This window comes from Anguilla anguilla, chromosome 6 (assembly GCF_013347855.1).
Source record: "Anguilla anguilla isolate fAngAng1 chromosome 6, fAngAng1.pri, whole genome shotgun sequence".
NCBI lineage: Eukaryota > Metazoa > Chordata > Actinopteri > Anguilliformes > Anguillidae > Anguilla > Anguilla anguilla.
In genome coordinates this window covers 48,455,705-48,483,103 of record NC_049206.1, presented here as the reverse complement: position 1 = coordinate 48,483,103, position 27,399 = coordinate 48,455,705, and the positions used below count along the sequence as shown (strand labels likewise).

Sequence of the window (27,399 nt, the reverse complement as noted above, 5' to 3'; positions counted from 1 at the left end):
TGTTCTACCACTGCTACAATTCACACCTATATACTCTTTTCTATAACAACAATAATATCATATACCTGGTTGATCCCCAAGCCTTTTGGCATGGATCCCATTGTGTCTGGAATAAAGCAAATACAGAATTTCACAGTACGAACATCATAACAACAGTCAAACATGGCGGTGGTAGTGTGATGTGTGGAGATACTTTGCTGACTTGGGACCTGGACAACTTGCCGTTATGGAAGGAACCATGAATTCTGCTCTGTACCAGAAAATTATTGAGGAAAATTTCTGGCTATCTGCCCCTGAGCTTAAGCTGAAGTGTAATTGGGTTATGCAGCAAAACGATCCAAAACACTAAACCAAGTCCACATCTGAATGGCTGAAGTTTTGGAGTGGCCTAGTGAAAGTCCTGACCACACAGAGATGCTCGAAAAAACATACCAATTTGAATGAATTAAAGCAGTTCTGCAAAGAAGAGTGGGCTAAAATTCTCCAATGAATTAAAAGACTGATATCAAATTATAGGAAGTATTTGGTTGCAGTCGCTGCTCAAAGTGATGCAATCTGTTATTAAGTTACAGGGGGCAATTACTTTTTCATGGGAATCAAAGTGGGTTTTAAAATGTTTTATTATTTTTTAAATTTGACATGGACACCGGGGCTAACACCCCTACTCTTTCAAAAAAAATGCCAGGGGATCTTTTAATGACCACATGAGTCAGGACCTCAATTTAACATCTCATTAAAAAGGAGGGCACAATCTACATCACAGTGCCCCCATTACTGTGCTGCAGCACTGGGTTTTTTATTTTTATGTTTTCTATTTTGGTTGAGAGGGAAGAGTAACCCCAGGCTGGCCTACTAACACCTCTTCCATCAGCAACTGAAAGCCTGAAACCAAGCAAACTAAAACAGAACATATGATCGAACACAATTAACATGGTACATGGAAAGAACAATAGGCTTCAAATGAGCGGAAATATAAAAACAGAATACCACCAATTAGCTTTAAACCTTAAATCACCATACGTTTACACCAACGATTCCGTTCTCTATACTACTGACAATTTACGTCATGTTACATTAGACTCTAGAAACACAGGACTATGACTTAATTATCTAGAAAGGACCACACAAAAATTCAACGACTATATTAAATTAGTAATTCCAATGTCATAGAACACGAAGAAATCACCAGGATGAAAGCGAAGCTCACAACGTTATCTAAAATAATACATGAGGTTACTGAGCGCTACCCAATGGAAGCTTATTAAGTTTTTATGATAAAACAAGTTTCCAACATTCGTGACGTTAGGAGGGAGGGGAAAAAAACATGCGCTCCCATTGGTCAATCACCGTTGACACAAAGTTCGAAGGTGAAGTAACGAGGAAATGTGTTTTGAATGTCATAACAGAAAGCATGAGCGACGAATGTGTGCAAAGATTATGTCCGTAGTTAGCAAGCTGTCATGAAATTTGATTTGCGTTTCAGAATATTGGAGAGGTTAGCTAAGTACTCATGGCTTGTTTTTTTAGAAGGCACATCGCATCGAAGGTACTGTGCTAACTAGCTAATTGTCTAGTTAGCTAACCCTAAGCTACCACATCAATGTATTATATAGCTAGCTAGCTAGATGGTTAGCTAACCACCAACTACTTTGTTACACATCAGTAGTTTTAATGGCAAGTTTTAACTGAATGCCCTTCGTTTGTCTTGCACCTGTATAATAATGTCATTAGTCTCAGCCAGCTAAGTATATAAGTTATAGCTAATAAAGCTGACTTCTCTGTTTTAGCTCTCGAAGGCTTTGTGGCAACCAGAGGAGACCTTCATTTCATCTATCTCAGCCATTCCCGTCTCAAAGAAACAGTTAAGCATGTGTCTGTGTATGTGCGCGTTTATTTGCGCGTGTGTGTATTTATGTTGATTGGTGAGGACTGGTAACAGTTATGCCTGTTGGCCACAGAACTGTACAGTTCTGTGTTGCTGACTCAAAAATATACACCCTCTTCCTCACCGGACATATTCCTGTTTTCATTTGTTAGGCAGTCTCCAGACTTCCGATTCTCACTGAGCTCCCTGCAACAAAATAGCACTCTCCCATCTGCAGATGGCATCCAAGCAAAGATAGAAGCGCTGGTGCAACGGGTAGCATTACAGTTCTGTTTTTGTTTACAATCTTGGGCCTGTGAAATCTTTGATCTTTTGTACTTTTATATGTCGAAATTTAGACTTTTGGACTCAGTACTCATTCAGAGGTATACAATGCAAAACAAAATATGGAATATAAGTATCATGTATGATGTAATGCTTGATATATTTTCCTCATTTGTAGCTAAAGCCTGACAATGTTGTTGAAGAAATATTGGTCGGACGTGGAACAATAAACTTTAAAATCAGCAGATCAGTTTTGGCAGAGGTCAGTGGAACATTCTATTTTACCTTCTTGTGATTAGATACGCACGCATTTTGAATAGACAAAAATAGAAGGACCCACCCATTGCTAATGTGAACATTACAAATGGTTTGAGTATAATATCACTGAAAACAAAACAAAAATGCTGTCTTGCTTTATGAAATGAATTCTGTTTATTTTTCAGAAAATTTTAGAAAAACTACATGGGGAGGGTCACTCATTTGGAGTGAAAAGTGAACTTTTTAGCAGTCTCCAGAAAGGAAGGACGCTGGTAGAGTTCAGGTCAGTCATATGCATTCAAAACGTTTAAGGTGACTGTCTCTGAATGTGTTTGTTGAGGAAACTTTATAACCAAGGCCAGAAAAAATGTTCTCACTATGTTACTCTGATTTAAAAGCCTGGTGACATTATTACTGAAACATTGTAAGACTAAATTGAAATAGTTGTTTTGTTGATAGTATTTATAATAATATTAGCTGCCCTTTTGTTGCTCAACTTTTTTTTTTTTTTTTTTTTAATATTTTTTTTTTTTTAAGTTCACCAAATATCGCCAAAAAGTTCCATGCTGGACACCTACGTTCCACTATAATTGGTGAGCACTTTATCACCTTTATTAACTTTATTACTTTATTTTTACATCTTACAGAAGTCACTTTCAGAAGTGGACTTTACGCTTAAGTTGACTGCTGAAAAGCAACCATACACACCTAAAAAGGTCCTGCGAGAAAGGTTAATGGTTTATCACAGTTATTATATGTTGAATATGACATTCTGTCCTTTGAACTATATTACAGTATATATCACACTGCCTCCATTCAATGCTGCTTAAAGCACTAACTGTGTGAATGACAGTTCAAAACAAAGCTACACTAATGTATCAGATAATGAATAGCTGTTATATTTCTCTCATAAATACGGCAGTAATGTAATGTTTTGCCATTCCATTATAAAATAAGTTACTTTATGTATGCCATTCATATTTTTGAGACCTTGTACCTGAGAGTTTTAAAATTCACCAGTAGATGGCAGACCGTCTATTGTGTGTGATAATGTTCTGAGTTATCTGATGCACAGGCTGAGCCTCATCTAAAAAAAGGTATTAAAACTGTTTTCTTTGTGTCTTGGTTTTAAAAAAATAATACATAAAAGTTCTGTCATTGTGTCATCTTACTCTCATCTTCCACCCAGGTAACTTCATTGCCAATCTGAAAGAAACTGTGGGGAATGAAGTCATACGGGTGAATTATCTGGGGGACTGGGGCATGCAGTTTGGTGAGTTCACACAACAATGGTTCGATCAGTGCACGCATTGCAGCTACTGAAAATACACATGGCCACAGAAAGCCACAGTCTTGAACTGTGCTGTACTGTAACTTGAATCATTTCAGTGGTTAAAAAATCGAATTAAGTTGACAGGGGGCTAGCATGGGAATTTTGTAAATTAATGCTTGGACAGTCCCCTGCTATATTCCTGCCTCTCGCCAAATGCACGCTGGGATAGCCCCCCCCCCCCCTCCCCCCCCACCCCCTTTGTGACCCTTACCAGGAATAATCAGGTATAGATAATGCATGAATGAATGCTTGGACAAAACCAATTTTTAAGTCAGAAGTCGTGTTTATATAAAATAGCTAATCTGTCTGAGAAATGGTCCGATTTTATTATTATGAAATATGCATTATTGTCATAGTTCTTTGTGCTTTGATTGACAAATATGATACATACTACCAAATCATCTTGAAAATCTAAATTGTGTATTGCTATTGTTTTTTGTCTGAAGTATACATTCAGCAAAACTATGAAATTCAGGAACATATTGCAGTCATTTGGCTGAAGATACCTGTAGTTACCGATTTCTCACCTTGATAAAAGTTTAGTTTGAAAGAAAACCTGATGTACAAAGACATGCTCAGACGATTACACTCTTTGAGAAATTTCTTGGCTGAGTAATGCATTTGGTATGTATCAACATGAAGATCTCAGATTGTAATTTGAGTTCCTTGAAGCCTTCTTTAGATCTTTAGACCTGAGTGCAATTTCCTGTCTCCTTTGGAATTAAGGGCTGCTGGGAGCTGGCTTTCAGCATTTTGGTTCCGAGGAGAAACTAAGAGTGAACCCCTTACAGCACCTATTTGATGTAAGTTTGGAGTCGTTTGTAAGTAGGGCTTCGATGAGGGAATAAAATGCAAGAAATATGTGTAGTTGCACCTCCATGTACTTCATTTTACTAAATTATAAACCACTAGTTAAATTTGACCTAATGCATATGTCACTACTATTTTCAAATAATTGTGAACCTTTCCTTTATTTAATTAACTGGCACATACAAAAATGTTATTTACAGGCTTGATTTCTTCAAAGAAGTTCTACATTAAGAGCTTCATAGAGGCTACTGTTGATGTAGAACTGGTGTGGCTCATTTATTTTCATTCAAATTTTGGTTTAGGACACATTGAACTCAGTTTTGGCCATCTTTGAGTTGTTTGAGTGCTTTACCATCCATTAGTATTTGTACAGTGTAGCTTATTTTTTTAAAACTCTTATTTAGTTTTTATTTCTTCCGCATGATTTTGATGTTTCTTGCATGGAAAATAACTTAAAGTTTCAACAAAAATGCTCATACATCTGTATATTTACTTGAATAAGTGTGTGTTTAAATTATAATATATATTCTTTCAGAGAACAGCTTAAAGGTACCCTTTAATATGTAGTTTATTCATATTGTATCGTACTAGACCCTAATTCACTTTATAAATAGATCCTCCTCGGCTTGTCATCAGACCTCAAAGGTTTTTCGGCATAGGGTTTATTACTGTTCAGTTCTGCAGTGCAGCAGAACAGTAGGCGGGGCAGTGGAAGAATGGCAGATGAATGTGAATGAGTATCAACATCCTGTTCATTGTATGTGGAGATGACGCTGCTCTATCTGAGAAGGTGACTGTGTGCTTGGTGTGTGCTCTATAGGTGTATGTCCGGGTCAACAGGGAGGCGGAGAGTGATGAAAGCATCTGGCTCGCAGCCAGAGAGTTCTTTCGATGCCTGGAGCAAGGAGAGGAGCAGGCTCTGTCGTTATGGCAACGCTTCAGAGACATCACTATAGAAGAGTACCAGCGGATTTACAAGGTATTGCTGATCACGTCCCTGATCATTTTTTTTATACGTTCACATTTTTCCCGCTTCATAGCTTTGGCCATGAATCATCTGTTCAAACAAAGCTACCGCAAACACGCATTCTACATGTATGGAAGTGTGCTGTTTGCGTAAGGGTGGTTCTGTTTGTTTTCTCAGCTTGGTCTTTGTCTGCGTGAGTGTGTCCTCAGTCTCTGTCTGATGTGACTCAGCGTTTAGGAGTCCACTTTGATGAGTACTCGGGGGAGTCGTTCCATCAGAGCCAGGCCAAGGAGGTGCTGCGGCAGCTTAAGGACCAGGGCCTGTTGCAAACCACTGAGTATGTTCCCAGGCCACGCCCACCGTGCATAGGCACCAATCGAACACAACCACTGCGTACAAACTAATAAGTATGTTCCCAAGCCACGCCCACAATGCAGAGGCACCAATCAAACATAACTACCGTGTACAAAAAACCACTGAGCATGTTCCCAAGCCACGCCCACAGTGCAGAGGCCCCAAGCAAACACCAGCACTGTGTACAGAGATTGCACCATGTTAAATATGACCAAAGAGCGTGGCTTATGGACACTGGAGATTCTGAATGCGTTCACTGGTCTGTATTGTGTTAATGGAAAGATATAAAGATTGTGTTGACCTTTTTGAAAATGAGACATACTTTTGAAAGTGAATACATTAATGCAAATCAACGGTCCGTAAAACCGCATCCCTGGTTACAGGGAACTGTTGTTCCTTCGAAAAGGGAAACTTTGGTGAGCCAGCAAGCCTGTAGTCCAGTGCTGTATTGTGTCTGTAAACAAAGACCTCCACTTTTTGAATCACAAATAAAAAGGGAATGAAATGAGAGATATTCTTAATTCACCATTGCCTGCATTTGAGTTCATATTGTTTTACAGTAGAGGCTACCTTTAAATGGCCCCAAAAAAAATATATATATATATATATGAATGAAAGAACAATTGTAGCCTCATTTTCCTGTTCTGTCACAGGTCCAGAATTAACAGACATTTTAAAACGTGTTATTATATTACATGCTCTGTATTTTTCTTCAAACAGAAATAGAACAAATTAATGATTCATTTGGAAATTTGTACCTAAACTTTCGACTTTTTTTTTCCTTTTCCTTTAAAAGGAAGGGGACAGGAGTTGTGGATCTCTCCCCAGCCAAAGACATGTCTTACTACTCCACGGTGGTGCGTAGTGATGGGACCTCTCTCTATATCACCAGGCAAGTAGCCCTGCAGACACCCACCAGACCACACCCTAGATATATCACAGCCGCTTATCACACTGAGGCCCATCAGCACACGTTACAAAAAAATAACGCATTGAAAACTATTGCAATGCTAAGAATGGAAAAGCATGATGTACTGTGTGATTGGTCATTTTCATGTATTCTTACAGAGATATTGCTGCAGCCATTGCGCGCAAGGAAAAATACGCATTTGATGAGATGATATATGTGGTAAGGAGCATCTGACCATTTTCAACTGTTTACCCTGGTGAAACTGAGTTGGAGAGGTGAGAGATACTTGCAGACTTTTGTGTTGTTCTTTCTGTGAAGACAGATAAAAGCCAGAGTGGCCATTTTCAGCAGATGTTCCAGATTCTCCAGGCCATGGGATATGAGTGGGCACAGAGGTAACACATCACTACAGACTCAGCAGCACCCCTAGTGGTGTATACTTCAACAGTCTCCTCAACCTTACGCAAAATCAATTTGAGTCAATTACAACGGGCTAACAAAGAAAATCCGGAAGAAAATATTCAGCAACCGAATTAATCCGTTTGAATGTTTTGGTAGCCTACGTAATATGCTGTCCCAGCACGAATGCTTAGCATTTTATAAAACGAATACTAAAGCAAGAAAAGAACAGAAGAGCACACGTTATAATTCCAAGACGTTGACAGGCTATAACCAAAAGTAGGCTACTGCGCCGCATAACATACAAGTTTGATTTGAAGTTATTATGAAAATAAATTGGTTTGCCGCTGCATATTTTCAAACATGGCGGGTAATGGCGGAAAATAAATACAACACAAATGCTACGAGTACTCGACCAATCAGAAATGTTCAGCGCTGCAAGCTCCACCCAAAAGGTTCCTGTACTTTCGGAAAGTACTACCCCCCGAGCAGGAACGTTTTGGGGGGTAAAACAAAGCCCCCAGAACTAAATTTAGACCCTAGTTCCTGCGGTGGAAACGCACTGAGTTCCTCAAAAGGTTCCTAGTTCCGGGGTATAGTTCCTGCGGTGGAAACGCGGCTAAATTCAACAATGTGTTAAATCCGGGGAAGCAATTCTGTATTTTGTTAAATAATTAAATAGATATTTCAGTGAACAGGCCTTTACCAGAGCAACACTTTGCATGCAAAATGCCTTTTGAAAAACATGCCAGAAAAGAAGATGAGGGCTGGTTCTGTGGTTGCTGTACAACCTGAATGCTGTGTTGGTTACTGTGGTTAGTATGAGGCGTCAGTGCTGGGCTGGTTACTGTGGTTAGTATGAGGCCTCAGTGCTGGGCTGGTTACTGTGGTTAGTATGAGGCGTCAGTGCTGAGCTGGTTACTGTGGTTAGTATGAGGCCTCAGTGCTGGGCTGGTTAGTGTGGTTAGTATGAGGCCTCAGTGCTGGGCTGGTTACTGTGGTTAGTATGAGGCGTCAGTGCTGGGCTGGCTACTGTGGTTAGTATGAGGCCTCAGTGCTGGGCTGGTTACTGAGGTTAGTATGAGGCCTCAGTGCTGGGCTGGTTACTGTGGTTAGTATGAGTCCTCAGTGCTGGACTGGTTACTGTGGTTGGTGTGAGCCCTGACCGCTGTCGGTTCATGAGAGAGCGTGCGCGTTCTCCTCTCTCCTCTGCAGCTGTCTCCATGTGCCCTTCGGCCTGGTGCAGGGCATGAAGACGCGGCAGGGCGAGGTGGTCTTCCTGGAGGACGTGCTGGACGAGGCTCGCGCCAGGATGCTGAGGAACATGAAGGAATCCAGGAGTAAGGGCTCGGCTCGTTTATACAAACGGATAGTAGAAGGAAAAGTATGTTTCTCACTTTTGTACAACAGCCTGTCAGTACAGCCATTAGGTGTATCTTTGAAGGCTATGGCATTTCCACATACTTCTGTGGCACCTGCTTGTAGGCCCTGGTTCTGAAAGATGCTGAAGGTGCTGAAAGAACTCCATAAGTGTACTTTTGTAACATGTTCTTTTTTACCCAAATCACTAAATAGTAGTACTCTTATTTCATTTCTGTGTTTACCAACACGCAATTCTTTCTTGAGTTTTAAATATTTGAAGCTTAGACACATAAAAAAACATTTCTGGTGAATTATTTAAAGATAATATTACCAGATATGTTTTAGATTCAAGTGTGAGTTAATTTTAGAGAAAACTCACACATGCTTCTCAGACCCTACATTTTAGACAACATTTTGCCTGCACTTTCATTTCCCTCAGCCACTAAAGACCTGGAGGACCCTGAAGACACGGCACAGGAAGTGGGGATCAGCGCTCTCATAGTCCAGGTAAAATTTCACCCGTTCTGCCGTTACCGAGATACCAGGCCTCTGCTGCACTTTAAACTTGAGAACTGCCCCGCCCGCTGCCGAGACGAGCCAGCGTTGGGGGGAATTCTGAGGGTGTGGCTGTGCCGCCGTCTCTGTTGCAGGACTTCAAAGGCCCGCTGGTATCCGACTACGCGTTCAGCTGGGAACAAGTGCTCCAGGCCCAGGGGAACACGGGCGTGTTCCTGCAGTACACACATGCCAGGCTGCGCAGGTGAGCGGACACAGGTCATACTGGATATAAGTGCTGGTGACTGGCCAAGACCACCAAGAGGCATACAGCAGCTCTGAGCGTGTGTTTGTTAAATACATTTACAGCTTAATGCAGCTGTGTAATTTGTTGTCAGCTGATAATTTAAAGGGCACCTAAGTGTGTCCTCTAAAAAGGTATATAGTATACCTTAAATTAGTTCACATTACAACTGTAATTTTACCATATCTTTTTAGTTTGTAAAAAATATATATGAATAACATTTACAAAAAAGAAAAATCTTTACAAATGTGTATCTTTGAACCACCTATTTTCTTTGGTTTTTCATTTTCTCATAGAACAACCCATTTGCCACCTTTTCAAATTTCCAATTGCAGACATTTGAACATAAACCTGAAAAGTTGTCTAAACTCCATAATGAAAAAACACGGAGCTGACTTTGCATGTCTTCACATGAGCAAACCCCTCCGCCTTTGTTGACTATTTAATTCAACCTTAGTAGCCTTACCTTGTGACATCACTGTGGGGCATTTAAACAGTGGCCTTGTTTCAGCCTCATCCGGATGCAGGAGGGCAGTTTGGAGGCAACCTTTGATCCACAGCTTCTCCAGGAGCAGTGTAGCATCAATATACTGCAGCACCTTCTACGGTGAGGTGATCTTCTGTTTGCACATTTTATGACTACAGCACAAGGGCACCTGTCCACTTTAGAGGGATGTTTGTACAGATCTGTCTTAGATGCAGGCCAGCTGTTCATAGCTAACGTACGATTGGCTAGGCCCATATATGGTAATATGCTGGCCTGGTGCCAACATATTGCCAAATGTGGATTTGGTCCAGAAGTATGGATATTTACCTTTGCCAGTGTATGTTTCAGTGTATACTAGGTTGGAAGATCCACCTGGGAAAATTAACATTTTGCCTAGTTCTACACTCAATTTGCATAATTACTATCATTTATGCTGATTATGCAGCGATTACGCAATCCCTTTATTATATCATTATAAAAAAGGAATAACAATTAAACAAGCATTACAGTTTGTTTCCTCTCTCTCACTTTAGCAGGGCAGTTTATACAGAGTGAAGATGTCTGATTCCCAACCCCTGATAAAGATTAGTTGGTCATGCAAAATCTTCAGCTGCTCTGGGGCAGTAGGGAGATTTGGAATGCTGCTATGCCAGTACATACCGATCTCCAGAACAGGCTTATTCGCTGTGAAAAATTCTTAAGCTTGCATTTCAGAATAATATTGCCCGCATTTTCATAATCGTCTCAGGAGGAATGAAATGTTGACACCTGATAGCAGATCTGCATTCCAGCTTAGTGCTCTCTGGGAATACGGACTCTTCTTGTCCATTTGGTGTTTGTCCCTCGTAGTTATTCAGAAATGAAGAGTACTTTCAGGCTTCTTTGCTTTGTAAAGTTGAACCTGATTTTTAGTCATTGTGGATCTGACACTCATCTTTGTGCCCAAGTATCTCACCAGCTGTTGAAAATAAGGGTGTGCCTCTGGAAACCAGAAGCCATTCTGCTTTTAGAGGTCAGAAATGCTGATCCTCTGGTATGACCAGTTTTTTCATACAGTGCATCAACCTAAATGCCTGTGTCCTTTTCAGTTGTATTGAGAAATATTTAAAAGTAACATGTGATGTCACTGTATCGTATCAAATTTAACAATGCTGCATAAACTCGATTGGGCGCTTTTCAACAAAGCCCCTCTGGAGGTGGCAGTTTTTTTTTTCCTGAACTGGTTTTTCAGACAACCAAAGGTGAGTGTTTGCCTCCAGCAGAAGCTGTGTCCTCTGGGAAAGAAAGGCGAAAGCTACTGGAGTGTGTCTATGTGTGCGTGCGTGCGGGTGTGTGTGTGTGTATGTGTGTGTCTGTGTCTGTCTGTGTGTGTGTGTGTGTGTGTGTGTGTAAGAGCTAATGGAATGTATGCTGTCTACCGATTAACAGGTATGACGAGGTTCTGTACCGGTCATTACAGGATCTGCAGCCCAAGCACCTGGTCAACTTCCTCATGACACTCTGGTAAGGCCTACTTTATGCTCTGTGCATACAGCACAGGGGCTTTTACTGCAGTACGGAGCACCAGCTGGTGACACTGACGCCGGCCTCTTACTGTGTTACAGCCACCTGGCAGCCACAGCCCACAGAGCACTGCCCGTAAAGGGCAGCCCCCCAGCACAAGCTCAGGTAGGTCACCTATTATCAGTGACACCTCAATGACAGCAAAACACCATTCCTAACATAAAAGATCCCGGAGGGAAGAAGTCAGCTTCACTGCAGTTGAAACATTTCTGTCATTTTCTTTCAGTGTTCCACGTATTACCACTGAGCTGTAATGACGCCGTGTCAGCTCATACCCTAGATCAGATTGAAAGTATGAAAAATGCGGTTGTGGTGCAACAGAACCTGTTCTCTGATCCCCGCCCCCTTTCTTTGACTGACAGGCCAGGTTGCGGCTCTTCAGAGGCACATGCACAGTGCTGGCCAATGGGATGAGGATTCTAGGCATTACACCTGTTGAGAAGATGTGATTGTAAAAGCTTTCATCTTTATGTTATAATGGTCATATCCTTATGGAAAGATATTGAGCAATAAAATCCTTTGTAATATTTGCTGTGTAAAGATCCTAAGGTTCCTTGTCTCAAAACATCGGAATTTGGTCCACCCCAATACAAGGTCTTCAGATGTAGAGGATCTTACTCCAGTGCACTAGTGAAACACACAAAGGCACACGCAAAGCAATAGCAGTTTCAAGGCTTTAATCCCCTTTTTAAAAATACATCCAGTACCATGTGTCAGGTACATACTTCAATCTGATCAGCAAATGAAATACATATTGAATTGTCCTCAGGTGGCTGTTTTATCTAACAAACATGTCAAAAACCATATAACCGTTGTCGTATAACAACAGGTCTTAACATTTTAGCAGGTGTTTAAAGGCTCAACTGTGACGGTATATACTAGGAGTTTTCTAGGACAAAAGTGATTGCAACCAAAACGAGTTCAGTCATTCATTTGAGCACAAAAACGGCTTTTTTTTCCTCCTCAAAATCATTTATTTGAAGCAGACATTCCAAATGATTTAAGGAGTACACAGAAAATATAGCCTTTTATGAAACCCTTGAACCACACTCGTTACTAGTGCTAAACCTCCTCAACCATTCATCCAGCGATAGAGGTAAAGAACGGCTTAACGCTCACAAATTCAGAATAGGAGGGAGGATGAGTCACTACCTCCATGTTCAGCTGAGTTGGTTCTCGCACTGACTAAGGGGTGTCACGTAATTATCAGTGACCTTTCAAAACAGCTATCCTTTGACACTCATCAATGCATATACTACTAACCTGGAGAACACTTTGTTTCAATTAAGACTGAATGCTGTGGTAGTTAGGAAAAGTGTTTACCATCATAACTGAGCTTAAAGAATCAGCCTTATGCCATCACTGGAATTTGCCATTTGCCCATTTGTCAAATGCATTTGGGAAACAGGCAACATTCACTGACAACTGTTTGCATGTGATGCAACATCACCTTCTAGAAAATGCCTATTTGTCAAATGCATTTTTGAAAATAGGCATCATTCACTGATGACAGTCTGCATGTGATCCAACATTAGCTTATAGAAAATGTTAAAAGTGTACACCGACAAGAACCTGAAGCCATAACAAACTTTTTTTAAAATGACTGCAGGTAAAACAACAGGAAGCCCATCCATAATAAATGTTTTTCGTTGGCAATTTGCCCTCATGTTTAATACAAAAAAAACAAAACAAAACAAACAAAAAAAAAGAAAACAGTGCATGCACCCTGTCCTCCAGACTATGGCTCAGTAGAGTTTTTGTTTGTTTATGTGCACGAGTTCACTTCTGTAGTCAGAGCTGAAAGTCGGTTGCTGTCCAGTGGTCCGTAGCGACCATTTCGTCCACAGAAAGAAATGGTGGCATACTGATTAATCGCCAATTTAAAACAATCTACAGGAAAACTAAAAGAAAGGTGCAAGGAGATCTTTCACTTCGGTATCTCAAAACGTTCCTCAATTAAAAACACTTCCAATTTGGCAAAAAAAGTTGATATATTTCCAATTTACAAGCGAGAGAAAAAGAGTACGACGCCACCGGGGGGAAAAAAATAGAAGCGAGTATACGTTTAAAAAAATTATTTTAAAAAGACAAGCAGTGCATCCTTAAGTCCTCACTGCCGTCCTCCAGCAGCACCGTGGGTAGTGATTACTGGGCTGTAGGGTATAGTTTGTGGATGCCGCTGTGGGCAGGCAGCAGCGACGTGGGGTCCCTCGCCCTGAAGTCCAGCGTGGAGGCCGAGAGGGAGCGGTTCAGTGACGGTTGAGCGGACCGCTCGGCCTCGGGTCTCAGACCGTGATCAATTTGGTTTTGGCGTCCTTGCCCGGGTCGGCTTTGGCCACCTTGCTGGTGTCCTGTTTGGGCAGGCCGTACAGGTAGATGGAGACGCACACCAGCAGGGCTCCGGCGGAGAAGGTGGCAGCTGCGAGAGGAAAGGAGACTGTGTTAAGCGGGCGTGGCTAATACCAGCTACGAAACAGAGCAACATTCCTACACTTCCAGGACAATAACTATAAAATATGATTTACAATTAACTCAATAAAAACAATAAAACTCTAAATTGTGCTTTTGTATCAGAGTTTACATCAGAATTTAAAAAAATAAATATATATATATATATATATATATAATTGTTATAATTTCAATGAAAAATCCAGCATGAGAAAGGACAGCATTACTGAGTACATCTGATAAAATGAATGACCAATGGTAGGTAAGATTACTTCTGGATGAAGAAAAACTGGAATCATATACAAGAACGTTAGAACAGTGTACAGTAACTTAAAAAATACTAAATATAAATCAAGAAATTTAAACTCAAAAGATCATACTAACAGCTAACTGAGTACGATAACACAATAAAGAACAGGCACGCAGAAACTTTACAGAGTAATAGCAATCCAGACTGAGTGTGTGACTCACTGATCTTTAGCCCAAACAGTGTGACAGAAGCCACTGTAGAGAGGACAATGGCCGCCGCAGCGGAGAAGCCCTTCATGATGTTGTCAGTGTACTTCACCACCACTGAAGTGTACAGGCCACCGACGCTGGCCATCACTGGAGAGAATACAAGAGAGCAGGCTGAGGAATGCAATACCTTAAAAACAACATTCCATTAACTGTCACACACAAGGTTCAGAGCAACTCAACACGCTAATTAATCATCGAAAGGCCATTGCTGGTGATGCCTTCTGCTTTCTGTTGGCATTTTTCCTTCAGAATACACACTGGGTTTTATGCTACATTTAATTGTCAAGAAGGATCTTTTCTTTTGGACTATATTTAATTTAGGCAGGGGTATTTCCTGGATTCAGTCCAAAGACATAAATATGTAGAGCTATGTGGAAATAAGAGGAGTATTGTCAAATGCATGGAGGGTGGGTCAGCAGTTCTGCATTTTCCAATGAGGAGCCAAGTCCACAGTGAAACTTAGTACCACTGCAGTAACAGTAATAATGACACACAGTGTAACACTCTGAAAAAGACTGCTCTGTGAACGGAGGGATGTTGAAAAGTGAAGTATCGACTCACTGACAACAAACCAAACCCATGGCGTGTATCCGTAGAAAAAGCCCTTCTCCACCACCTTGGCCCCGTCGGACAGGAATACGCCTATCAGCGTCACCACGATACCAGACAGGTACATCTGGATGTTCCTCACCCACAGCGAGGTGTCCGAACTCTTCAGCACCTTCTCAAAGTAGACCCCTGCCCAGCACAGGGTTGGAGGCAAACAGACAGGCATTGTACACATGTCTCTCACATACACAGACAAATAGAGTAAACTAATCTGGACTGAAATTAAGCTCTTACTTTGTACCACACTAAGTACACTGCACATATGCTGTGCTTCTGGGACAAATACCATCACTTCGCATAAGGGTGAGTAAAAAAAGCAGCAAACATAAGTAATTAAATTATGCTGCTGTTTTTCATTTATCATTACTACATCCGTTTTCATGTTTGTACCTGCAAATCCAGAGCAGAGGACAGCAACAGCGATAGCCATGAAACCCAGGAACTGGTTCTGCTCTACCTGAGGGCATGACAGACAAAAGCCTCGCTTTCATTACAGACACAACTGCAGAGGAATAATCATCCAAGACACAGTTGCTGCATCTCAGAGCAAGCTACATGAATGGCTTGACTAAATATGCTACCAAAAAAGGAAGTTGAATAACTGACTCTGTATAAGGATGTATGCCAGGCAAACACCTTAAGTAAATTCATATATTTGGGTATTTGACAGGTATGTGTCTCAAAGAATTCCCTCATACCTTCTGATGAGCCCATACGGGATAGACGTTCTAATCCACAAATATGAGAAAACATGTCATCCAAGAGTTGTATTTCATTACTTTCCCACTTAAAATTTAATCTGCCTAACCAGTCAAATGGACTGCCCACCTTCTCACAGTACATCAGTAGAGAGCTAATCCCCTCAAATTTGCAAAAGATGCTATGGCTCACCATAGATACTTCTACGATAATTACACTTTGCTCTTTGCTATATAACCACATTTTTTTTTTTTTAAACGGTCGAGTACTCATCACCCAGGAAGCCCTTGTGGCATTGAGGTCTGCTAACCCTACCTGGACCTTGGTGGCTTCGACTGGGGTCCACTGCACGAGCGTGACCCCCCCGCACAGCATGAAGACGGAGAACCACTGCAGCCGGCTGAGCGAGCGGTTGAGCATCAGCACCGTGCAGAGGGCCGTGCAGGGGATCTTCAGCTGGTACGTCACCTGGAGGAAGGGTACGGTCACACGCTACGCGTCAGTCAACCGTCCTAGAACTGTACTTAATTACCTACAGGTGACCCGAAGCATGTCACGGTCTCAGCTAGAGGAGGGAGCTGCTAAATCACATTTACCGCTCAATATTCCAATAGCTTTTCTGTTCACATGCAACAAAGTAACCTGCAAGACTGTATTTGAGATACAATATATTTGCCCTCCAATACGTAACCCTCATGGCATATAGATGGGCTGTGCTTTGTACCATCTGACGCATGCACACACAACAGAAACAGGCATTCAATTCCTTCTAAATAGGTTACAGACCACAGTTTTGACCACAGACCTGATACACAGCTGCATCAAGGTTGCTCAGAGCAATGAAGGCCATGTTGTTCTGCACGGCGTACACCAAAGAGGGAACGCTCAGTTTCAGAAGCTCAACCGGACTCCGAATCACATTTTCAACGAGCGATGACTTCAACCTGCCAAGGCTACCCGTTTCTCTGCAATATGGATAAGGAAGAAAAAACAAATAAATAAGAAATACAAGAAAACTGATGTCAAAGCTGTGACCTGTGCTTCCTAAAAAAGTGACACTACAATATACTCTTTTATATGACAGTAAGGACTAGACAGTCATGGTTTTTAAAGTGATTTAAAGTAAATTATAATTAATGGTGCAAACTGTACAAGGGCACGAAATATCATCAAACTTATAAAATCCAGTTTGTTAAGCAAAATCCATGTACAAGGAAAATGGCAACCATTCTGCTCCTAAAGTAATACAATCATCTCATTAAGATGGTTAAGATAGTTTAGCTCATTCACTTGGCACCATCTGAAACAATGGGGGTATAGGGCACTTACTTAGTCAGCATACCAAGACTCAGAAACAATTTGATGACTTCTGTAATACAGACTGCTGTTGTGGAGAAGTAAAGATCCGACGACACGGTCCTTGTGTATCGCAAAGCTACGGTGTAGGTAGCTGCCACCAGTGTCATCACAGACAAGCAGTACAGCTTGAACACCACACTCACCGGTTCTGGAAAACATAACAGGTTGTCAAGAGAACCATGCGTGACATCCAATAAGAACCTAATTAATACGCCAAAATGACAAAATACATATCCGGTGACGCTTACTTTCTAGCACAAAAACAGCACCCAAATCAAATGATATAAAGGCGAGTATTTCACATGTTTTTGTTGTTATTATATATAGCTATACCGACATTGAGCACACATAAAATCACAATATCAATAGGCTTACAATCGCTGAGGTTACTTAAAATAGCTAGCTTGCAATAAAGCTTGGATATGCAGGTTACGGTTATTTCTAACTGGCTTGCCTGTCTATTCATTGACATCGAGCAAGGCACAATATTACAGCCTTAACGTCAGATTAGGTTTGTGCTAATAGCTAACGTTAAAGTTAGCTAACTAGTAAGGCATCTTAATTGCTCAAGTGCACCCATAGCACCTGACTTTAAATTTGAAATGAATCTTCTAAACAAGGAGACACTTTTGTGATACAACATCACAATTTATTTGCTGTTTTCGCAAAAACAGATAGACTCGCATTTACTCACGATACCCCAGCTAACGTTAGCTGACATGATCGAACATGCACTGCCAGTCAGCTAGCTAATGTTATCTTCTGTTCATCTAGCACAAAGTATTTTCCAGTGACAGCCTATGAACTCGCTCAGTCATATAGCAAGCAGTTATAAAAACGGCGACAAGCAGCTATCCGGCTATGTAATGACAAACAATTACTAAACAAATCACCAGTTACTGTAGCTAAATTACTACGCTGTCTGTTGGTGTGCGAAAGTCTAGCTCGCTAGCATAGCGTCAATAAGTAAGTTTCAGGTCTTTCCAACAAAGCTAGCTATCTAACTTAGCCGAATAACAGCTATCGTATAAACTGAAGTTAGCCAATACAGTAGCCTACTGAAATACAAGAAATCCAAAGTGCAATGTCCTGCTTACTATCATGGTGTTAGCTTGCTAAGACTTACCACTGGCCATGGCTATATTGTTGTCTGCTTCTGCTAATATATGGCGAGGAAATGTGTCCCTATGAACAACTAAGATATCTGGCTAAATAGCGACATATCTTTTTCCCCAAGACAAATATTGAAGTATCTCGCTAGCAGACGAAGCAGGAACTAAGCCTAGTAAGAGCTTTCTTTGCCCTAAACAGCTGTAACAACAGGGCAGAGAGGTGCGCTACCCAGTTGAACCGGATAGACATGATGTGTTTCTGGGCGGTTTAAACAAAGATACTCTATCATTCAGTGTATATGGGAAGAGCCTCTGCTGCGCATGCAGCCGGCAAAATATATTGCTGCCCATTTAAACCCCAAGTAAAATCATTGACTTCCAAATAAAACCTCACTGTTCATGTTCCTATCATATTCCTATCATTCATATTCCTATCTGTAATGGTATATTTTTCTTAGGTATTACAGTTTGTGAAACAAATTTTTTTTTTCCAGTTTTAAATTTTCAATATTAGTAAACATTGTCACAGTCGCCGTCCTGTTCAATCAATAATGGTTACTTGCTGGTTTATATTGTGCCGTTGAGTGCTTTATATCATTTTCTTTCACATTATTAATTCCTTTATATAACCATCTTTATATAAGCAATTTGTCATTCTAGAGTTGGATTGATTTTGACAATTCATGTTAAACATTTTCATATTTTGTGCATACTTTCTGGTCAGTGATAGCAGCTGTGTGTCGGGTGGGAGTACATTTACACCAGTAGGGAAGCTCATATAGCTCCTCTGACATCACATCATCAATAATAATCAAACTGGCTCCAGAGTGAGATATGGTGTCCAGGGACACATACATAAGTTTAAAAAGTATGTCGCCGACATTAATACACACACAATCATGTTTGGGTAAGTATAAGGACAACAAGGGATGATGTACTGTATTCTTTGAGCATGTGTCTGATGTATGCCTGCTCCTCTGACAAACAGTTTATAAATACTTGCAATTTTGATTGCTGTTGTCTCTTTTTCTGAAATTCTCACAACAATGCAAACCTATTTTATTTTTATTTATTTTTTTGTCCTTGAACATCAGACTCTTGGTGTTTTCTACAAGTAGTTTTTTTGTTTTTTTTTTCTTATCGTGGGAAGTCTGATGTTTGTTGCATTTATTTTGATGCAGAGTGGTACAGTCTGTGCAGCAGAGGGACAATCTAAACCAATGGCAAAAATATTAGATTTCAATAGACTACAAAGTTTAAGAAACCATCCCCTATTCATTCTTATACATTTCATATGCTTTATGATCATTCAGCATACGTAGGCCTACTGCTTGCGCACACAAGACTAAATTGTATTTCATTGCCTGCTGGTTTCTCATACAGCATATAATGCATTTTCACCAAGAATTTGGTCTAGCAACACATTTTGAATTTGTAGATCACGTCCTGTACGTAAGATAACAGAAACTTTATTATGCCCGATAAAACACTTTGTCATGGATTTGCTGTGGATATTTAAGGAGGGCTCATGGACATTCATAGCCTACAAACAAAACAATAAAGTCAGTTAAATAACAATTAATTACATCAAAGACACGCAAACATACATTGTAACATATGGTGGACTTAGGTAATTAGAAATTATGTTGTACAAGCTGTAATGTAGCTTGAGGTATTCAAAAAGGCTTCATACATGTTTGCAACAAAATCTAATTTTTATGAAATAAAATGGCTGTACATATATTGTGATTTCCAAGAAGGCCTGAAAAATTATAACAGTTTCGATGTGTAATACTTTATAACAATACACAAGCCTATTTCGCCGGCTCACAAAACGCTGGCTTGAGAGACCATCTTTGCAGAACGTTGATGGCGTTATAACTGAAGTCCAGAATTCAACGTCAAGTGAAGTTCAAAATAAGTGCTCTTACCTACAGCTGGGTACAATAAAAGAATCAACGCATATGAAATAAATACACATGCTCTTGGAGGAAGGCATTTAGTCCCAGACCCGCTAGATGGTTGAAGCTGCATTTTAGGAAGCCGTCAGTGTCTGCTATTATTTAGAACTGTGACAGGCAGTGCTCATCCCTTCCTGGAGCAGACATGTGTTTCCAATTTCAGACTGAGTTTAATGATTTGATTCATTCAGAGAGCAAATAGAGGTCTTTTACGTGTTACACGCTGTGAAATATTTAAGCTACTTATATCTAATGCATGAGCTTTGACATTAATGATATTATTAAGATATGAATAATTTGATCAATGTCAAATTTTCAGCACAACCCCTACATGTCCTGTGTTTACATCCATCAAATTGCATAAAAGTAACAGACAAGGATGATAGTTTTACATATATTCATTCATTTTTGGACTTATATGGTACAAATTGTTTAACCATCTGATTTGTACATACTGTAACTATCACTACCCAACTCATTTTCTAACCAAAACAAAACTCATTTGCATCTACATTAAAGTTCAAATTTGAGGACAGGATTGAATGTTTGTCTCTTTATGCAGTAAATGTCAATGAAAACATCTTTGTTAAAACTGCAAGTACATGAAAATATCAAAAATTATTTGTTTTTATGACATAACGGTCTCAAAGAACACATTGTAGATAAGAATGTTTTTGTCCAAGGGTGGAATAGCAGGCCTAGAGGTGGTTTCCCTGTGAGGTCTGTGCTGAGTTGTTGTGGCGCATCCCCATGATCAACTGAGCTCAGTACCTTATTTACTAATTTCTCTATTTTCTCCTTTAATCAGCTGACCTGTAATCTCCTCAAATGTACAGTGATGACTTGTAGGATCAGTCTTATGCTCAAAGTTAGAGCATTTGTTTTGATACTGAGGTTTGAGTTCTGTAACTCTCCTTGCTGTTTACATGTACGTAACCAGCCTAGCCTATTTTGCTGTCTGCTAACACTGACAAATGCTTACAGGACTGATGGTTGTCTTCTACTTGACCCAGTTGTTGCCCAGGTTATTATTATTTTAAATCACTGCAAAACAACAGATTCTGAAGAACAGTTGGACCTGCCACTGATTTGTGGGAGTTAAGCTTGTTTATTACTCTAAAGGTGTAATTTCTTAGGTGATGTTTCTCATGAAAGATTGATATGTGTAGAGTGTGAGTGCTGTCACTAGCCTGTACTGATTTGCTGAATTTCCTTGGTTCCTACTTAAAGTGGATGTGTTTAGTAAGCTATCACACGTCTATGGGAGGAATCTCTTTAAACACTGGTAATTACTACTGGAATCAATTCAGTATCAAATCAGTTTATTATAATTTTTATTTGTACAAGTATGTCTCTATTTAAAAATGCAACCACGCAACTTGAATTCGAAAGGCAAACAAGAGAACAATTTCGCATACAACAAAATAACCACCTCATTAGCAGCAGAGAGGCCGATTATTATTCATCAACCGCTCTTGTCAAATTGGTTTTGACCATATGCGTTGGCTTCAATCCCCCTCCGCGAAGGCCTGCCAGGTACACCTGCGGTTTTGGAACGTTGCTCTGGCCTTCCGTTTTGCTTTGGCAGGAAACGTCTTTGGAAGGGTACGTCTGGGTGACGTTGTCCCTTCTCATGTGGCTGAGATCTGTCTGCACGGAGTGGGTCAGTTTTCTCCGCAGATTGGCCTAGGAATTAGACGCGCTGGTTACTCGCGGACTACTAAAACAGCGCACCAACAAAATGTGACCATGTCCATCAAAATAAAATGCAGGTTTAAACAAATACATTTATCAGTAATACATTTAGCTTTATATTTGCCACAATAGCATTATATATAACAATTAGCTTTCCAAACGAGTTAAAAAAGTTAATACAGACCAGTTTGATTGCTTTTCTTCTGAGTTCCCATTCATTCCATTCGTAGGACCTCACAATGTTGGCCTCCACCAAGTGTGTGTCTGTTTGTGTGCAGCTATCGCACTTTACAACGGGCTTCACCATCAGCCTCTCTCCTGACTGCACATGTAAGGACAGCAATGCCCTCAGAAAAACACTTCTGTCACATAACAGAATCTACATAGAGAATGTGAAAGACCCCAGGCCCAGCACTATGTCTAGAAACCACTGACTTCAGTTCAGTACAGTACAGTGCAGTACAGAGGGCCATGCATCAGTATGTGGGTCCAATACAATTCACTCCATTAAGAGGCTCACACATATATGTACATATTCTATTCTTAATAATAAAATAATGACAAGAATGAGAAAAATATCATCAACATCAGCATGTCAATTCTAATAACATGTCAAAGATGACAGTGGTTGTAGGCCTTGGTACAAATTTTATTGCTATGCGGGGAATAACTGAATAAACATAAGGTGTGTGGCTTGCTCACCTCTGAATATGGGGTGACAGAGGCAAACTGCTGATGGAGTTCCAGCAGGTGAATAAGCTCTGGAGCCTTCTTGGCAATCTCAGCGACCCGTGCGATGTACTCATCTGGCTTAGAGGCAAAGCCGCAAGCTGCCTCTTTGGAACTGAAAATGTAGTATTTCTCTCTGTGCTTCAGGATCCCTATATGGGGGTTACCTAGATAAGGTAAATGTTGAGACTGCTATTACCACTTTCTATAATTTAGATTACAATTCAGGACCTGCTGATACTGGCCTAGAAATGTTTTATCCTCTAAGGAGACATACAGGCTGGTATTCAATCAACATTCATCCTTAACTTTGACTAACAAAAGCAAGAATTGTTCCTTTTAAAACAATATTCTAATTCAGCCATCACAAAATGAACTCCGATTTTGTGAAGAAAAAGTATCATTCATGTATTTGCTTGTAAGTTGACTGAATGTAGGCGACAAAGACAATAAAATACCCTTATATATTAAAACGTGTGTAGACACAACAGATGAATTTGCCAGGCAATACTTACTGTGTAGATATCCAATACAGTCTGTGTCATTACTCTAAAATTTAGGCTGACTTTATTCCCAGATGATGACACCAATAAAAGTATCAAATAAACAAGCAGACATTCACCCAGTTGCAGAGTGTCACAATTTCTTAAGTCCTTCAGTGCATTTGCATACCTGGCAAAAGAAAACCATCCTTCTCCACGAGCATAAAACCGCAGATTCCGTTGAACTGAAGAGATAGTTTGTCAAAGTTAGCTGTGGTTTTAGGGAAGAGCCATTCTGCTTTCTCAAACTGCGTGGGGTCAATAGGGCTTCCTGCAGAAAAGTCCAAACATGGCCAGACCCAGCTTGTTAGTGAGTTTTTACATTCATAAAGATGGCCATGGCTATTTTTCCACTGTCTCTTGAGAGTAAACACCCAGATTAAACAAAGCCAATCCTGCAAAGATACTATATGTAGAATCTCAAACCCTCATGAGACAACCCTGGCCAATCAGAATATCAAAGGTTGCAATTTGTGATACTGTGTATATTTGGCAAGTGAGGAATTATTCGGTAGGGCAAAGTGGGATTTGCCATCCCATCCACCATCCACATCTGAATTGAGACTGGCAGTAACCAGTACCATACCAGTAACTAATGGAGTGATTTCAGCAGTCATTGTATCAGACTATGCATAATAATAATAATAATAATAATACTAATACTCTTTATTTATATAGCATCATATTGTACAAAAAGCAGCCATAACTGCTTGACACAAACAGAAATGGAAAGAACAAAAGAAAACATTTTAATGAAAATAGTTATTAGAATGATAAAATTCTAATAACTTTGGGAGGATGCATATAACGGTGTTTCTTTTATAAGGGCTGACAGTACCTACCGGAGGATTCATTCATTCTCTGCTCATCGCTCTTCACCACCAGGTCCTCCAGCAGAACTTCAAGTTGCTCCTTAGGAAGGAGCCGCGCCTGGGTGGCCAGGAAGGGCCGCAGATTGGCTACCATGTTGCCAAGGACGCCCAGCAGGACTACCTCATCCTGAAGCCCCGCCCACGTCTTTGCCAGAGCTGTGAAATGGGGCTGAGGAGCATGAACAGGTATGGGCTGTGAATCCCACTCTAATACTTTAATAATTAGATTGTGCTACTCAGCAAACATGTCCACTGTTCCACATTTTGAAGTACGCAGTACAAAATGGAAGACGCTTACAAAAACTTGGGCAGTAGGGATTGCGGTTTTGAACTCGACAGTTGCCCTCAGCTCCTTCATTTGTGTACGTAGGTTCGCCTGCAGCGCTTCCACTTGCATTTCACATAAGCCTGCGTCTGCCTGATGGGGGATGTTACATCAGCAAATGTGAGAGACATAACGCGGGAGGAAACATGGAACACATTCTAGATTGCATTCAAGATCCTGCAGTTATTGCAGCACATAAAATAAAAAAATTTAACAAAACTGGACCTCTGTATTAATCCATAGATTCTACCTTCAAGCATTCAGGATCCCAGTGATGTTATTATGGTGAAAAGCAGACGTAGCGTTCAGGTGAAAACCTGGCTAAAAAGTTTTCTAGCGGACTAGGAAGTAGCCAGGTAAAACCTGAGCTATACTGGGGTTAGCTTAGTCAGTTTATGCCAAAATGTCTCAACCAAGATTTATACCCCTCTAGACGTCTAGATTCTGGCTTTTGCTCGCTGGGATTCAGCCTTCTATGCCATGCAGCTCACCAAGATGATGTTCAGGAAAGCTTCGTGCTGCCTCACGTTGTACAGTGCCTGATTCAGCAGGGGCTTGGGGATGAAGAAGTTGCTGGGCCCGTCCACAGGGTCATGCAGCCACTCCAGCAAGGTTGTCTGCTGGGAGGCTAAGAACGACGAGGCCTTGAGCTCTGATAGAATGTGACTCCTGGTGGTGGAAATGGCCTCTTTCAAGACTGAAGGCACTGTGCATGGATTTAAAAACAAAAGTTTTTTATTTTTGCGCTTTTAAGGTTTTGGTTTGAAAATGAAATAAGGTAAGGTTTTCACTGTTATGCTAATAGCAACCAAATACATGATCATGTGACCACGGTCCAGTGTTAGGGTCTCTGCTGAGACATGTGGGAACTTACGATCGTCAATTCCCTCCCCTCCCTTGCCGCTGTCCCTATTGAAGAGACGGATGCCCAAGACGATCATGCTGAGCTCGTTCAGCTGCTGCTCCTTGTCCTTCCTAAGGAGGGACATGAAGGTGCCCATCTCTGACTGGGGGAACACACTCTGCAAGGCAGCTTCCGAAGATGCAAAGACCAGTTAGAGAAGCAGGAAGTCACTGAAGGTCATTGAGTAAAGCAATTTAAAAACTACAGATCCAAATTCAAAATGAACTTTTTCAGACCATTGAGCCAAAGCTCACACAACAATTAAGCAAACTTGGCCCTGTTCTCAGGCTCCGGAAAATGTGAGAGCGATAGGGTTTATAGGTAGCCTACCGGTTGCCTCCCGCACTGTATTTATGTCAGTAGGGGATCCTACGCCTGAGCGAAGCAGCATGTAGCTAACGATCTTGCGGTAAAGGATGTCAAGCTCTTCGCGGTCCTTGACCCTGCTCTCGGTAATTTCACGACTCACTGCAGCCAGCCTGGACCGAAGCACGCGCTGGTGCTCCTCCAGGAGCTCACCTGGACCACCAGACACACACACACACACCAGGTGACTTATTTGCAGTGGATTAGGCCCATGAAAATAGTGTAAACGATCTCAAGAATTTGACTAGACATTGTTCCTGTTGTAAAAAGGATTGTAATAAGTTTTTTAAATGATCAAAATGTTTCATCAAAAGAGAAATATTACATATAAATGTATGTTCAAAACTTAGAAAATCTTTGCAAGAAATTTTCATATTCAATCATTTTCCACTCACGTCGTGATGTGTAATTCATATCAAAATAGACCTGCATTTTGATTGTGTCAAGGGCAGGACTTTCTTGATCCAGGAGGCGGTCAACACATAACTACAATGAAAGCACTGTCATCAGAATTAGGCTCTATCCCACATACACACAAAAATGTGTAGTATTTTAGATTACTACTTACAGACCACACACCTGGAATACAACATTCCATTTTTGAGATTGTTTGTTACACTGTCCAGTCGCCAAAAGCTGCCAGAAAACGAGGACCTCTTCCATGTTATTGTGCTATAGGTTTACTTGTGGCCAATAGGTGGCGCAGATCGCCTGTTACAAACATGCTTGTAGCGAGGATTTCATCGTTGCAGAGGTCAGGTTGCTAATCTTATCGATTAAAATAAGAGGCCGGAAGTGAAACCCGCAAAAGTATGAACCAATTTAATACTATAACAATACTCACAATATAACTATGCGATTTAATACTCAACAATAATACTTTACCTCAATTAGGTTTCGCACATCGTTGTTTGTAAGAGTCCGATCTACGTTGAATTGATTTCTTGGGTCTAAAACAACAGCTTTTACCTAAGAACAAGGAACGGACGTCATTAATTGAACTCTAAATTAGATTATAGCGGTAGCTACAGGCCTATAAATAGCGCTAGCGCACAAAACTAGTTTTTCACAACGGTATTTTCCATATGAAAGAGCAGACATTTAGTATGATGTGATTTAGTTTTATCTAATTTAATGTCGAAATATATACATTTACTACTCACCATAAACGCCACTAAAGTCTCTGAGACGCTCTGTCCTTTCCCCGCACATTCCTGAGCAACTTCACGAATTATATTTTTGATGACGCTTTCAGCTTGAGCACGAGACATTCTGAACTTTAATGGGCAATTTGCAGAACTAGCTAATAATCCCAACGAGCAGTTATTACACTAGTTTCTATGAATCGTTGTCTCTCTAAAACCTCTCTCTAAACGCTGAGCACCTAAAGAATTAACTTTCAATGATTTTGGACAGCTGTAAATCGCAAGTCGTGAATTAGCTACAGGTAAGCTTGCTGGCTAATAAGCTTAAATGTATACAAAGTTGCTCGTACTGTTACAGTTCGCTATATTTCACTGAATTAAGTTCTCACGGTTGCGTGAGATTAATCCCACGGCATCACCTTTCCAAAAAAGCTAACCGGAGTGGCGTTTATTGCCGTGGAAACCCGGCAACTAGAACACCTTCGGGTTTCACGATTCAAGACCCACGTGAGGTAGCGGAAATAGCCGATCTTTTCTCGAATACGTCCAGCAGGCGAGCAATCAAGTCCTGAAAATCTACAGTGGTTGAAGAACTATTTGTGTGGCATACAATTTGATTACCATAACTGTTGGACCTCAATGGTTATGGCTCATCCAAGTATTACAATATAAATTTGTGCCATTTAATTTCAGTTTTAATTTAAGTGTAGTTATAAATACACC

General features: G+C 40.6%; 3 protein-coding genes across 4 annotated transcripts; 1 reads left to right on the top strand and 2 right to left on the bottom strand.

The window, feature by feature from the left end:
* Positions 1-1,368: 1,368 nt before the first annotated feature.
* rars2 (arginyl-tRNA synthetase 2, mitochondrial) lies at positions 1,369-11,931 on the top strand. Of its 2 annotated transcripts, none has more exons than XR_004765776.1 (20): positions 1,369-1,546; positions 1,788-1,861; positions 2,038-2,140; positions 2,328-2,411; positions 2,593-2,690; positions 2,945-3,000; positions 3,597-3,680; positions 4,467-4,543; positions 5,371-5,529; positions 5,748-5,854; positions 6,668-6,763; positions 6,940-7,000; positions 7,100-7,176; positions 8,396-8,520; positions 8,982-9,049; positions 9,193-9,302; positions 9,839-9,948; positions 11,257-11,331; positions 11,433-11,496; positions 11,754-11,931. XR_004765776.1 is itself a non-coding variant. In XM_035422638.1 (20 exons), the coding sequence occupies exons 1-20, from the start codon at positions 1,511-1,513 to the stop codon at positions 11,838-11,840; spliced, it is 1,737 nt and encodes a 578-aa protein (XP_035278529.1). In that variant the 5' UTR covers positions 1,369-1,510; the 3' UTR covers positions 11,841-11,920. The 2 variants fall into 2 exon arrangements, 1 of the variants encoding a protein (XP_035278529.1); XM_035422638.1 differs by having other exon boundaries at positions 9,853-9,948; positions 11,754-11,920.
* A 120-nt stretch (positions 11,932-12,051) lies between these two features.
* On the bottom strand, positions 12,052-18,406 carry slc35a1 (solute carrier family 35 member A1). The gene is made up of 8 exons (XM_035422640.1): positions 18,152-18,406; positions 16,996-17,173; positions 16,472-16,631; positions 15,982-16,134; positions 15,358-15,424; positions 14,920-15,096; positions 14,311-14,445; positions 12,052-13,810 (listed from the first exon to the last, which is right to left on the bottom strand). The coding sequence occupies exons 1-8, from the start codon at positions 18,159-18,161 to the stop codon at positions 13,677-13,679; spliced, it is 1,014 nt and encodes a 337-aa protein (XP_035278531.1). The 5' UTR covers positions 18,162-18,406; the 3' UTR covers positions 12,052-13,676.
* Positions 18,407-21,415: 3,009 nt separating this feature from the next.
* On the bottom strand, positions 21,416-27,127 carry cfap206 (cilia and flagella associated protein 206). The gene is made up of 12 exons (XM_035421178.1): positions 26,695-27,127; positions 26,417-26,500; positions 25,927-26,017; positions 25,496-25,684; positions 25,136-25,294; positions 24,753-24,967; positions 24,235-24,354; positions 23,907-24,105; positions 23,195-23,335; positions 22,496-22,689; positions 21,978-22,115; positions 21,416-21,784 (listed from the first exon to the last, which is right to left on the bottom strand). Exons 1-12 carry the CDS (start codon positions 26,800-26,802, stop codon positions 21,557-21,559), a joined length of 1,866 nt encoding a protein of 621 aa, XP_035277069.1. The 5' UTR covers positions 26,803-27,127; the 3' UTR covers positions 21,416-21,556.
* Positions 27,128-27,399: the final 272 nt, after the last annotated feature.

Bases quoted from the DNA above. Each gene is read 5' to 3' on its own strand.
- slc35a1 (XM_035422640.1), bottom strand. The intron at 15,425-15,981 runs GTAGGGTTAGCA...TCATGCCCTCAG, and splicing joins TCGAAGCCACCAAGGTCCAG to GTAGAGCAGAACCAGTTCCT. The intron at 13,811-14,310 runs GTGAGTCACACA...TTCCTCTCGCAG, and splicing joins ACTGTTTGGGCTAAAGATCA to CTGCCACCTTCTCCGCCGGA.
- cfap206 (XM_035421178.1), bottom strand. From the start codon at position 26,802: ATGTCTCGTGCTCAAGCTGAAAGCGTCATCAAAAATATAATTCGTGAA. The intron at 24,968-25,135 runs GTAAGTTCCCAC...ATCCATGCACAG, and splicing joins AGGGGAGGGAATTGACGATC to TGCCTTCAGTCTTGAAAGAG. The intron at 24,106-24,234 runs GTAAGCGTCTTC...CATGCTCCTCAG, and splicing joins TCCCTACTGCCCAAGTTTTT to CCCCATTTCACAGCTCTGGC.
- rars2 (XM_035422638.1), top strand. From the start codon at position 1,511: ATGGCTTGTTTTTTTAGAAGGCACATCGCATCGAAG. The intron at 2,141-2,327 runs GTAGCATTACAG...CCTCATTTGTAG, and splicing joins TAGAAGCGCTGGTGCAACGG to CTAAAGCCTGACAATGTTGT. The intron at 11,497-11,753 runs GTAGGTCACCTA...TTTGACTGACAG, and splicing joins GCCCCCCAGCACAAGCTCAG to GCCAGGTTGCGGCTCTTCAG.